Source organism: Equus przewalskii, chromosome 15 (assembly GCF_037783145.1).
Source record: "Equus przewalskii isolate Varuska chromosome 15, EquPr2, whole genome shotgun sequence".
Taxonomy (NCBI): Eukaryota; Metazoa; Chordata; class Mammalia; order Perissodactyla; family Equidae; genus Equus; species Equus przewalskii.
The window spans coordinates 915,680-929,108 of NC_091845.1; the positions used below are offsets into that span (position 1 = coordinate 915,680).

General features: G+C 49.7%; 1 protein-coding gene across 5 annotated transcripts in view; it reads left to right on the top strand.

Annotated features, from left to right (window-relative positions):
* CHCHD6 (coiled-coil-helix-coiled-coil-helix domain containing 6) overlaps window positions 1-13,429 on the top strand; it is a 248,950-nt gene that overhangs the window by 136,479 nt on the left and 99,042 nt on the right. For all 5 annotated transcript variants that reach the window (XR_011527305.1, XR_011527306.1, XR_011527304.1 and 2 more), the window contains exon 5: window positions 3,265-3,348. Coding sequence is in view for 2 of the 5 variants with exons in the window: in XM_070576441.1 (XP_070432542.1) it covers window positions 3,265-3,348 (84 nt within the window). In the remaining 3 variants the exon portion in view is untranslated. The remainder of the gene's footprint in view (window positions 1-3,264; window positions 3,349-13,429) is intronic.

The following is a 13,429-nucleotide window of genomic DNA, read 5'->3' on the forward strand; positions in this document are numbered from 1 at the left end:
GCAGATCTTAGCTCAGCAAAAATCTTCTTCAAGCTCAGGGCCAATCTTCCTCACACACACACGCACAAATTACTGAATCAGTCACTGAAACCTGCCTGTGCCTCCTTAATTCCATGGTCGTGCTGAGAGACGCCTGCCTCATAGCTTCTCACGAGGATAGGGAAGCAGGTGTTGGGCTGTAGCAGCTATGTAGAGCAGCCACTGTCGTCTGATGCCTGCTTTCATTCATGAAAACCGAATCATTGAGCACCTGCTCGAGGCCAGGTGCTGACGTCCAGGTGTTTGTATCGCATTCACTTTTTACAGCCCTCTTTTGTGTGTTGCCTCCTGTCTGTTGTCAGTCATTGGATTTCATGTGAATCTCAGAGACGAACAGAGAAGGCAGCTGATGCCTCTGAGTGGATGGAATGGAGGTGGTGGGCTGGCCGCCTTCTGCCTCATTGTGAGGGAGGCCGAGGCTTTGGGGTAGGCCAGAGGTCGGCGAGGCTCCCCCCTCACAGAGCTTCTGTTCTGGCGGGCAACGGACTTGTGCTCTCTGAACACCAGTCACTTCCTTCCTAGACAACAGCTTAGTCGTATTGCAAATTGATGGGACTACGGAAGGAGGCCCCCACACCCGCAGTCTTTCTTCTTGTGTGTGAACAGTCTCTGTAGCCTAAGGAAGCCGCCATGTAAGGAAGCTTTAGCTCTGTGTCCCGCCCCTGATGTAGACATCTGTGCTGGCATGGGCCCAGGAGCCGCGGGTGAGCGCCCAGAGGAGGCGTCCTGTTGGTGGTGGACATGTGCCGGGGCCTCCTCTTCTGCCGCCCTCGGGCCCAGTGGGGCACACTGCAGAGACTCGCTGCAGTTTTGCTTTTAGACGTCATCTTCCGGCTCGACTGGAACTATTGGCCAATAAATGGCAGGTCCGGGGCCCTGGGAGTGCTCCTGTTCTGGCTGCTTCATCGTGCCAGACCATCTTCTCCTGTGGTTGCAACAGGGATGGTTACTGGTAAAGTGCGGGCTGCTAAGGGCCCGGCACAGATTAGCCATGCTTGCATTCCTGGGACTCCGCCTCAGCAGCAGCCTTTGAAGAATCCATGAGAAATCCCCAGCATTTAGTCTCACTGTTTGTATTTAGTTTTTCTGAAGTGTTGGCATTCCACAGGCATTCGAGAAACCTTCTTGGCATTTTTAGATATTCTCAGCCGTCTTGGTAGCCAAGTTACTACTCCTCTCCATTCTATAGGTAAGGAGAAAATAAGAAAAGGATGGCAACTTGCTCAAGCTTGCAGGCCTCTCATTGGTTGAGCTGGTGTGACAACTCAGCTCTCAGGTGGTTAGCCCGTCGCCAGGCCCCGTCAGCCTGGCACTTCCCTGGGAGCAGTGTGGTCCTTTAAAACCCAGCCTTCCCTCAGGCACTGTCATATGGTCAGCTGTTCATTACTGACCCCCCTGATGGGGCTTCAGAAAGGTTTCAGGCCCGGGGAGTAGCATTGTCAAGTAAGTGGGCTGGAAGAGACGTCGGTTCTTGTCCTAACTACTGTTTTTGAGCAATTCAAACCCATGTGCTGACGCCATGTGTGTTAGTGTGTGGTTAGGAGTGTGGCACCATCGTGTGTTAGTGTGTGGTTAGCAGAGTGTGATGCCATAGTGTGTTAGTGTGTGCTTAGGAGTGTGACACCATCGAGTGTTAGTGTGTGGTTAGGAGTGTAATGCCATAGTGTGTTAGTGTGTGGTTAGGAGGGTGGCACCATTGTGTGTTAGTGTGTGGTTAGGAGGGTGATGCCATCGTGTGTTAGTGTGTGGTTAGGAGTGTGACGCCATCGTGTGTTAGTGTGTGGTTAGGAGTGTGACACCATCGTGTGTTAGTGTGTGGTTAGGAGTGTGACACCATCGTGTGTTAGTGTGTGGTTAGGAGGGTGACGCCATAGTGTGTTAGTGTGTGGTTAGGAGGGTGACGCCATAGTGTGTGCTTCGAAGGAAGAAGCTCACCACTTGCAGTTACGCCGACTTAGGTTCATGGCCTCTTTAGTCGTTGACTAGCTTTGTGCTGTTGGTCATGAGAAGTAGTAGGTGGCACCCAGACCCTAGAGTGGTGTATTAGTGCCCGGGGCCCTTAGCACGGGACAGCTGGCGAGCAGCTGACGTTATTCCTCCATGCACGCACCAAGCCTGTCCTCTAGAGTTCTCAGGCCCCCGGGCAGAGGCAGACCTTGGGGCCTCATCCCAGAAAGGTCCTCAGAGGCTCCGGGGACGTGGGTGTCCCAGTGAAGAGGACACGTGTTCCTGCTTTGCCGTGATGGAAGTGTCCCTTTGTGGGGCGTCTGTGATCCTGCCTGTTTCTGTAGGGGTTTCCTTTAACCTTCTGTGGAGCCCTGTGGGATGACACTTCTGTTGCAGGTTTACCTGTTGTACCTGAGCAAGCTGGAACCTGGTGGAGGTAGGGAACTGAGGTCACCCAACTAGTTAAGGGTGGGGTGGGTTCAACCCAGGCTTGCTGGCTCCAGGTTACTCGCCCAATCCCTTCAGCCTAACTGCAGCCTTGAGGGAGGGTCGCCAGCCGGTGCCCCAGCAGTTCTGTTCATTCCCCATCAGATGGGTGAGGGAGCAGTGTCCCCTCCAGCTCTGGGATCCTGGGCTTCTGATCCCACTCACCTTTCAGATCCCTGACCCCTGAAGCAGGGTGTTGGCCTTACCAGAAGAAGGGCATTTTGGCGTTCCTGCCTCTTATAGCTGAGAGCATTAGTTGGTGGCATGTTGTGGTGCCAGATGTGAGGACTCCATGGCCAGAGAACAGCTCTGGCCCTTCTGGCCTGTGTGGTCTCAAGGCAGTGTGACTTCCTGGCCAGGCCCTGCATCTGCCGAGCTTCAGACCCCAGCTCCTCCCTTATAGCTGTGAGCTTTGGGACAGTCGCTTAGCCCTCTACTTCTTCCTCTATAACGGGGGTCGTCATAATCCTACCTACCTTCTAGAGAAGTTGTAAGGGTCCAGTGGGAGAATCTGTGGGAAGCACCTGGGGCTGTACTTGCTCATCATAAGCGCTCAGTGAATGCTAGTGCTCGTCACCTGTGAAACGGTGCTGCAGTTTCCTGCCTTGGAGGTGTGTGGTGATGAAACACAAGATGTGTAAGCAAGCTGGCACAGCACAGGCTTCAGTTCACCCTCGCTGCCATTCTCATTGTGAACGTTGCTGTGAGCAGAAGTCACTGTTGGTTTCTCCCTGCAGCCCCAGCCCAGCACGCTGCTGCCAGCTAACGGGAGCTTTGTTCTCTTCCAACCAGGTCAGGGAGCTGGAGAGCCGAGAGGCAGAGCTGAGACGCCGCGACACCTTCTATAAGGAGCAACTGGGGCGCATTGAGAGGAAGGTAAGGCTGGCGCTGGCTCCCTTTTCCGGGGCCAGGTCCTAAAGGCGCCTGACAGAATCCACTGCCTCGTGGGGAGAAGGGCTCGCCAGCTCCCTGCAGACACGCCCTCCTGCACCCTGCAGCGAGCACCACACCCCCAACCTTTCAACAAGTTGCATTCACAGAGATAATTGGTTTTTAATTGGCCCCCATTTTGTTGAATGTGGCTGGCTCTGCTATAGTTCAATTTAGAAGAAATTCCCTTCTACCACAGGGCAGTGCTGAGACCCGGTTTACTTTCTCACTTCAGTTAAGCCACACTGGATAAAAATAATAATAACGTGAAGTCTTGCCATACAAATATATTAAAGTTGTGTTATTGATTTGCTCCTGGGAGTCGGGAGATCAAAGTGCACCATGGCTACACACAGTCTCCTTTTCTAAGAATAAGCCTTTGAAATGAATGAGATTCAAAGACACACCATCTTTCCTTTTTCTTAAGCCTACACCAACTCTTGAAAATTCATTTGATAACTTGCTTACTTTTTTGAGGGGCTTAATTTGTTGATCATGTTAGATTTTTCAAAGAAACGGCTTAAAACGTGGGAGGGGATGGTTGAGAGGTTAAAAAAATTGTTCTCCCTCATGCCCAAGACAGCATGCCAAGCAACCTGAGCCATCAGCTTATTGCAAGCAAATCTTCGAGAATCGTTTGTCACGGTTTGGGAGCTTTGAAATTGACAGTGTGCTAGAGGGGCCTGATTTCCAAGGGGGTTTTCTCCTGTGGCACTCCACGCGGATCGTGCTTTTCTGGATTTCCAGGCAATGGGGACAGGAGGGAGGTTCCTCCTGCTCTGTGGACACCCTCCTGTCCATCCCCTGCAGGGGTTTAGGGGCCAGCCAGCATTGAGATGTGAACATGAAGCTCTACAGTGACAGCCCCGTGGTCCTGAGGGTTGGCATTGCACCCTGAGCCACTTATAGAGATGGCCCTTAACAAGCAAATGTTTCCTGAATAGCCTCCTGCTCAGGTTTGACTATAGCTGTAATGACAAGGATTATGATTTGAGATCCTGGAAAAGGGTAAAAAAATGCCACCAGCCATAGCTGTAATTGCCACAGTCGCCCATATGCTTGTAGGCACAGAATTTTTTATGTGTGCGATTCTGCGGTCTCCCGCTGTGCTCCTCTCTCTGAGTTTGGCTCCTAGAAGCCTTGTGTGTGTGTCTGTTTGGGGTGGAAGGGAAGTAACCTCACAGCATTTTTCCTCCCCTAAAATCTGTCTCTTCCCCTTGTCACTGTCCATTCTCATCTCTACTCCAGCTCTCCTCCTTAAAACATCCTCTGCTTTGCTGAAGGAAAGGAGATTCTCCTGGACAAGCCCTGTCTCATCTGTTCTTCCCCACTCTTCATAGTGAGATCCAGACTGCTTCCAGATGCAGATGTAGGCTTTTTTTGTTTTTAAATGAGGTTTTCCTACATGATCGTGAACAGTTATTGAATGCTTCCAGAAGGAAGTGCAAAAACAGGATCTCCTTTCCGCCTCTTAAATGCCAGCATTTTGCTGGTGACAATACAAAAAAGGAAAGCACTTCCAACATCCCAGGAGCTGGAGGTGGGAAGGAGATGGAGATGGAAGGGAGGGAGAAAGGGGAACAGAGAGGCTCGGTTGTGAGGCTTACTTGTATCCATTTTGAAAAAGGTTTTCCATCTTCTCCGTAGATGATTTTATTCCTGTAATGGCTGGGAAGGTGGAAGACACAGCATCCAACAATCTTTTTTGTTCGCCGTTGCTTTTATGTAATTCTGCTTTCCTTTGTTGAATACTCTTGGACCTTGACATTTTCAGCTCCTGTACACACAGCTTCAGGCCTTCTAGTCATCAAGTGCCTTTCCTTTTCGTTCCCATTTCCTTTTAAGTTTAGAAATTGATGGTGAAAACCTGTTCAGGAGAAACTTGGAACAGCTGCTGAATCGTCCTTGACCACCCGAAATAGTTGGGAGCGTGGTCACGGGGGAGGGAAGGTTGGGATGGAGGAGGTGGAGGCCTGGGTTCATGGAGGCACCACGGCGTGTCCGCCGGCCTCCGGCTGGAACCCTGTTGCCCTTCTGCCTGTAGGATGCTGCTCCAGGTTGGCCCGTTGTGCTTGGCAGGTAGGGAAAGCCTGCACAGAATCCAGACTTGTTGTCGAGAGGGAGGAGACTTCTTGACCCTTTTGTACTGCAGTATCTATCCTCTGGATGATTATTCTTGAGTGTGGAAATCATATTCTGTAGGGCTCCTTGCTTTATAATCTTTCTGAGTAATTGTTCCTCACGCCCACATAGCAAGTCTAAGTGAGGGGGCTTTTCCATGTTGCCACAGAGAGCAGTGAGCTGCTGGGGGTGCAGGGGCCTTGTGAGGGTCTTTTGGTACCTGGCAGCAAACCCCAGACTTGGTGTTCACACACAGGTTGTGGAGCAGAGGGCAGCAGGGTTAGTGATGGACCTGGGCCTGTGTGCAGCTCTTCATCGTCACTCTCTGCAGCTACCGCACTTCCTCACGTCTCAGCTTCTTCTTTTTCTTCTTTTTTTCTTTTTTCCCCAGGAAGATTGTCCCTGTGCTGACTTCCATGCCGGTCTTCCTCTATTTTGTATGTGGGATGCTGCCACAGCAGGGCTTGATGAGCAGCGTGTAGGTCTGCACCCAGGATCTGAATCCACAAATCCTGGGCCGCCGAAGTGGAGGGCACAAAATTAACCACAATACTCCTGGGCCAACCCCCACATCTCAGTTTCTCCATCTTTAAAGTGGAGATACTAATGCCTTCTGCAGGGAGTTGATAGGGGCAGCAGGGGGTAACATCTGCAAAGGTGTTATCATATGCTAGGTGCCTGGCAAGTGCTGACTCCACTCTCTAGCACATGGTGGTCCTGAGGATTCTATTTCCAATCATAATGCTCCAGGGTTGGATTTGATGGATGAATGTGTGCACGTGCACGCACATGCATGTGTGCTGGGATGGATTTTATCTTCAAGGATGGCCCGCTCTGCAGGATGGAGAAGCCTCCTCTCCAAGCCTCGTTGGGCTTTTCTCGGATTCCTGCCATGGTGCCCATCAGTCCTTCAGTGTGCAGAGCAGTGTGGGGACCATGTGGGTGTTTCTTACGTGCCTGTGAGAGAGAGCAAGGCCCTTTCCCATTTCCATATGTGAGGCATATGGCCTAGGGAGATGCAACTCTCTGCCACCTGTGACTGTCAGAGTCATGGCCGCTGAACCTCTGGCCATGTTAACTGGTCTCCCAGAGCGTTTGCTCACCTGCCACTTTGTGATTTCCTGTGGAAACAAAAGAACCAGGAGTGGGCTCCACCTACACCACGCCTGCGTCCAGCTATCATGGGTATCAGGGAGACTTGTGCCCCTTCAGAACCAGCACACTGTTGTCTTTTAGCAGAAACCTCGGTGCTGAGTGGCTCTGAACTAGACCCTGACAGCTGTTGAGCTGACTACTCAGGCTGGCCAAGGGTGTCGCCTGCCTCCGGCCATGGGGCCGACTAGGGTCGGGGACGAGCAGGATTTGGAGTCCAGCAGGCTGCAGTCCTGGTTCTGAGTCAGTAACTTAACAGCCTTGTGACTCTGAGCAGAGTGTTTAAATTCCATAGCCTCAGTTTTCTTATCTTTGAAATGGGAATTTTAAGACTAACCTGCCGATTGTTTTGGGGGTGAGTGACCATTTGTATGAAAGTACCTGAGATAGAAATATTTGATTCTCTTTTGTGTTATTTCCATCCTCTTTCCCCTTCTTTAATAAATGCATGGCCATTCATTAATCCCACATTCACTGATTTTGTTAAATGCCCAGAGATGGTTCAGACAGTAGAGGGTCCTGCCTCACATGTTCACAATCCAGTTTGGGAGGGGAGGGAGGTGTTGAGGATTAGGACCCCAGACGGGACGGTGCGCGAGAGCTATTTCCCGTGACCAGGGGACCTGCTGGCTTTGTAAAAAGGGTCTCACTTTTACCAAACTCAGCAACTGCAAGGTAGAGGGGGCATTTTCCAGGTCGAGCTTCAAAGACTGAGGCAGGGAGGAATTTGGGAATGATGTGTGTTCTTCCTGGATTTGGGGCTCTTTCTCTCGGAATGTGAATCTGCCTTCCTGCCGCTGTTGGGAGCACTCACCATCCCGGCTTTCTCCTGGTTTTCTCTTTGCTTCTACTCAGGTTTTCTTTTCTTAAGGAACAACTGTCGTGTGATCCTGCCAAAGCCTGAGCCTTCTCAGTGACAGCACTGAACAGCCCCTGCCTGGTGTCCCTAGGGGTGTCAATTGAGTCTGTTCAGGAAAACAGGAGCTGCCGTAGGGTTCAGAGGAGGAGGAGTTAAATACGGGAAATTCTACTTCACAGGAGAAGATGGCCCACTGGTCAGGAATTTGTGAAAAGGGCCCAGCCTCACCCACACCAGGGAAATGCAGTTACAGCCACAGGGAATGCCATGGCGTACTCAGTGGAATGGCTAACATGGGCATGATGGACACAAGAGCTGTGGTTTAACCGGAGCTGTCAAATACTGCTGGCGTGGGTGTCAGTTAGCAAAGCCACCTTGGGAAACTGTTATCCAATGTCTGTTGAAGCTGCACGTACGTATACCCCATGACCCAGCAGTTGTATCCCCAACAGAAATGTGTCCCTAGGTTCACCAAGAGAAATGCTGTGGGATTTTCATTGCTGCATCATTCATGATAGCCCCAAACTGTCAACAGTAGAGTGGATAAACATGGGAGTTGTCACAGTGGAGGCCCGCACAGGAATGAGAATGAACAAGCCGCCGCCACAGGCAGTGATGTGAGTGACTCTCCCCAGAAGAACACTAAGCTAAAGGGCCAGACATAGAGGCGCACACACACTCTGGATGGGTCCATTTCTACGAGGTTCAAACAGAGTGAAACTAATCTGTAGTGTTAGAAAGTGGATAATGGTGCCCTTTGGGGAACAGTGACTAAGGGAACACGCACGCAGGGGTGAGGGGCTAAGGTTCCCTTTCCTGATGGGGGTGCTGGTTACACAGGTGTGTTCACTAGTGAGAATTCATCAAACTGTGTTTGGAAGGTTTTCCACTTCTCTGTCAGTATGTGTTATACTTAATAAAAAATCCAGTGCAGCTAAGGAAGGCAGGCCTGTCTGCAGGCACCAGCAGCATCACGCAGCACCCCCTCTTCTGCACTCTCCCAGGACCTATGTCCCTGTCTCGTGTTCTAGCACTCACCACGCTGTCTCGTGGCTGCTGGCGTCTGTGGCTTTCTCCCTTCCAGCCTGGGAAGGTCTGGGAGCTCCAAGTCCTTGCTGCTCTAATTCATCAGGGTGGGTGCAAGGTCTGGCATGAAAGAGGTGCTCAGTAAATGTTCGCAAGAATAAAGAAAGGAAAGCACGTGTGCTCAAGCAGGAAGGAGTGATGCAGTGGGGGTTCCAGGAGGAGAAAGAGGGAGCTTTTGCTGAGGCCTTCTTGGCGGAAGTTGTGTTTGGAGAATGAACAGGATATAGCGGTCAGCCCATGGGCAGGGCATGGAGAAGGTGGGGCTTCTGGATAGAGACCTCAGCTGAGGTGCTTCATGTAGCGTTTGGTAGTGGATGGTAAAGCTGTAAAAATAAAGTTGGGGTCAGAATGTGAGGGGCTTTGGATGATTGGCTGATAAGAGTGGCTTTCCTTTAGGATAACATTGGGAGTTCTCGAAGGGCTATAAGCTGGACAGAGATTTGAGCTTGAATGTTCAGAATTTAGGTGCCATTAGAGAAAGAGAAAAATTCAAGTGAGCCACTACCCGTGGTGAAGGTCACCAGTTTAATTGTAGACATGCACATAGGAAGTGGAGATGACCAGCAGATGATTGAGAAGTGTCAGACATAGAGTTCTCTGTCCTACAAGATGACAACCACTACACTTTTGTGGACTTACGCTATGTGCCAGGCTCTTTTACAGAAGTTATCACTAATCTTTGCAGCAACCCTGCAAGGTAGATTATGTTACACAATTTATGAATGAAGAGACTGAGAATCAGGTTAATTGAGCTGCCAGAAGCCATGCAGCTGATGGATGAAGTCAGAGCTCCAAGTCTCTGCTCTTTCCACCACACTGCACTGCCTCCCAGCTCAGCTCAGAGAGAAGAGCTTCAGGAGAATGTGGACAACAGGGCCAAATGCTGCAGGTCACAGAGGACTAGAATTGAGAAGAGGCCTCTTCGTTGCCTTCTGAAGGACATGTGGACATGTGAGTTATGTTGAGGGAGCCTCTTCAGGACTGCAGTGGAGACTGAAGCTGGGTTACATGTAGATTTAGGGCCTGCAGTGAAGGCGGGAAGTGGAGGAAACAGGTATGGACCGCTCTTTCAAGAATTTCATCAAAGAGAGAACATTGGTAGTTAAGAGGGAGTGACTTGAGCATATTTTTGGGAGGAGAATTCGTGACATCTTTCTGAGAGGGGGATCTGGTGGAAGCCAGGTCCCAAAGGTCGTTGGAGGGCATGAGTGGGAAGGTCTGCCCTTATCCGGGAGGAGCTTTCTCAGAGGACTCGCCCTCTGACTCGAGAGGTGGAATGACTGCCAGCCATGTGGTGAGTGAGGGTGTCTTGTTGGAAGAACTGCTGACTGCCAACTGCTCTGAGTGGCCAGCAGACATTTTTCCTGAGTGTGGGGAGGCTTGCTTTGTGTCAGGCCCCAAGTCAGTACCAGAGAGTTAGAGAGGGGCTCGCCATTTAGGATGAAAGCCTGAGACATGGCGAGTATCCCAATGTGACACGCCTGTGGAGAGAAGCTGCCAGAGCAGTGGAAATTCAGAGGAGACAGACAAAAGTGACCTGAAAATGGTAGAGCAAGAAACTGGCCTGATGGGGAAGGAGCCCGCCTCCTCATCACTGTGGGCAGCAGTTCTTTACCTGCTCAGCTGACTGGTCTGAGCCCAACGGACGTCTGAAGATTATTGAGTCCAGAAGTTCTTCATCAGGTGAGCTAAGAAGGATGCTGCATACCAGCCACTCCACTAGTACCACTTTTGGTAATGCTACCAGCATAAACGTGACTGTGCTTAACGGTGTACTGGAAGTGATAAGTGAAAGAGCATATTGCTTAGAGATTTAGGGTGGCCTTTTTTAGTAAGAACAGGTTTTTTATACGTATGCTGGTGGGACCCTGGGCCTTTGATAAGTATGATCAGTGAGCCAGGAACAAACGAAGAAATTGAGAACCACTGATCCAATCCACTTCTTTTCACAGATAAGAAAACAGCCCTCAGGCAGCTAAGTGGTTTGAGAATCACTTGGTATAGTAAGTGCTGCGTCTTTAGATCTCGGGACCTGGGTTTGAATTACAGCATCACCAACTACTAGCTTTATAGGCTACATCAAGTCATTTAAGCCCTTAAGCCTTGGAAGTTTTCATCTTTACAAGGGGGGGCAGTAATAATTACACTTTCAGGGTAATAAAGGACATAACGTAGAACCTAGACTATTGTAATATATTGTACTATAAATGGTAGCTGCCATTTCTATTACCAGCCGGATATAACAATATAACTGCTGTTTTCCTCATTGTCCCCAGAGGTCACACAGCTGGTTAATAGTATAACCAGCACTCTAGTTCCTTGCAGCTCTATCCAGTAGTGTTATAGTTTTTCCACTATAGGGTGAGAGTAGTGGTTAATCACAGTCTCTGAAGTTAGATGCTTTTAAATCTTGGCTTCCACCACCACCGCCTCCACAATCATTGCATCCACCATCACCTCCACCTCTCCCTCCTCTACTTCCACCACAGCCATCACCATCACACCTTCTACCTCCATCACTATCACCTCCACCACCACCTCCACCACCACCACCTCCAACTTCACCACCACCACCTCCACAATCATTACATCCACCATCACCTCCACCTCCACCACCTCCAACTTCACCACCATCACCTCCATGACTATTACCACCACCATAACCTGTATCTCAATCTCCTCTGCCTCCACCACCATCATCACCACTACACCTTCCACCTCCACCACACTCACCTCCACCACCACCACCACCTCCACCTCCACCTCTACCACCTCCCCCTCCACCATCACCTCCACATCATCCCAGCTTCCTTGCTTCTACTCTGTGCATTGCTTCTGGTATGTTTTCTAAAGACCTGTTACTTTACCTCACAGTCTCATCTCATGCTTTGCAGAAATCATCCAGTTCATCTCACAGTAGCCTCTGAGGTGAGGAGGGAGCAGAGACTCCTCCCTCTGTTACGCATTTGGAGAGTCTGTGGCTTTCCTGGGCCTTGCAGCCGGGCATCCTTGGGATATATGTTTGAGCCAGGGACTCCACTGAACTGATGGTCCACCTCCTCTTTCCTACACACAGTACCTGAGTTACGTCACTTGGGTTTTGTGGCAGTGGGGGTTGGAAATGGGGGGAGGAGCGTTTATCACAAATGAACATGAGGACACTCAGAGAGGTTAAGGGATGGCATAAGGTTTCACAGACGTTAAACTTCAGATCCCAGATTTGGACATGTCTTTCTGAATCCATGTCTGTAGAATAGGAATAATAGTAGTTCCTGTCTCATAGGCTAGTTCTGAGAATTAAATTAATTGATACAATATTGCTAACAAACTCTTCCTCTCTGTCTCCAAAGCTGGTTTTCTTGGTGCTCAGTTACTGACATTTACTGAGTGCTCCCTAAGTGCAAAGCAGTGGCCAAGCACCTCACCTGGACTGCCTCCTTTGACCTTCACAATGATCCGGTGAACTGGGTGATAAAGTGACAACTGACTTGGTTTGAGTCATTGCTGTGAAAGTGCTAGGTGTGCTCTAAGCGCGTTTCATGTACTAATTCATCACATCATCAAGTCAGTCCTATGAGGGAGGAACTGCTGTCAGCCCTATTTTACAGATAAACAAATAGGCTTTGAAATTGGCAGCAGTTGTCCCGGGAATGATTTGGGATGGTAGGGAGCAGTCAGGGTTTGCTGCCCCGAGGCCCTGCCAGGCTAATTCAGGGGATCCCTTGTCCATCAGTTGACCGCACTGGTCAGCTACTCCGAGTATTGTTTGAATCTGTATTAAAATGACCTAGAGCGGAATTTAAGTAGAATAGTACAATGAACCTCTATGTTTCTATCCCCCAGACTGAACAATTTGGCCACATTTGCTCATCTCTCTCCCTTTTTTCTCCTTTGTTCTTTGCTTAAGTACCTTACAGCAAATCCCAGTGACCACGACATTTCCCCCTACATATTTCAATATGTGTCCCTAAAAAGTGTGGACATTTTCTCACATAACTACAATATTGTTATCTTGCCTCAGAGAATTAACATTGATTTCCCCAAAATATGTTTTTCAGGGTTTTTGTTTGTTTATTCTGGTGTAAGTCAGGATCCAGCAGAATCACCAGGTTGCAGTTGGTTCTTAGGCTGTCAAATCTCTCATCACTTAGACAGACCCTATTCCCTCCCCCACCTTTTTTTTTTTGAGGAAGATTAGCCCTGAGCTAACATCTGCTGCCAATACTCCTCTTTTTACTGAAGAAGACTGGCCCTGAGCAACATCTCTGCCTATCTTTCTCTACTTTATATGTGGGACACCACCTCAGCATGGCTTGATGAGCGGTGCTTGGTCCAGGCCCTGGATCCGAACTGGTGAACCCCAGGTTGCTGAAGCGGAATGCACAAACTTAACCGCTATGCCACCAGGTTGGCCCTCTTGTCCCCCTTTTTTATGCCAATGACTTACTACAAAAACTTGTTAGGTTCTTCTTGCCTTATTTCCTCTTCATTGTATCGAACCTGGTCCAGAGAAGTGAAGATAAGTGCTGCAGGGAAAGCTAACTGTACACCATGCTAGGCAAGGGCTCATCTTCGTGGTTGAGTTGCTGTCCACCGCAGCTGATTTGTGTCATACCCTCCTTTACTGTGCTAGGGTCCTTTTAAACACAGGCTCAATCAGTCTCTCCTCTTGAAGTGGTTTCTGCACCATTCCTGGCAGCAGCTGCATTAACGTGCTGCATTTCCTTCTTCAGGGTTATTGTCTGTTGGTTTTCCCCAGCACATTAAGTCTCCTAAATAGGTACTTATGGGTTGAAGAGCCTGAAGTGC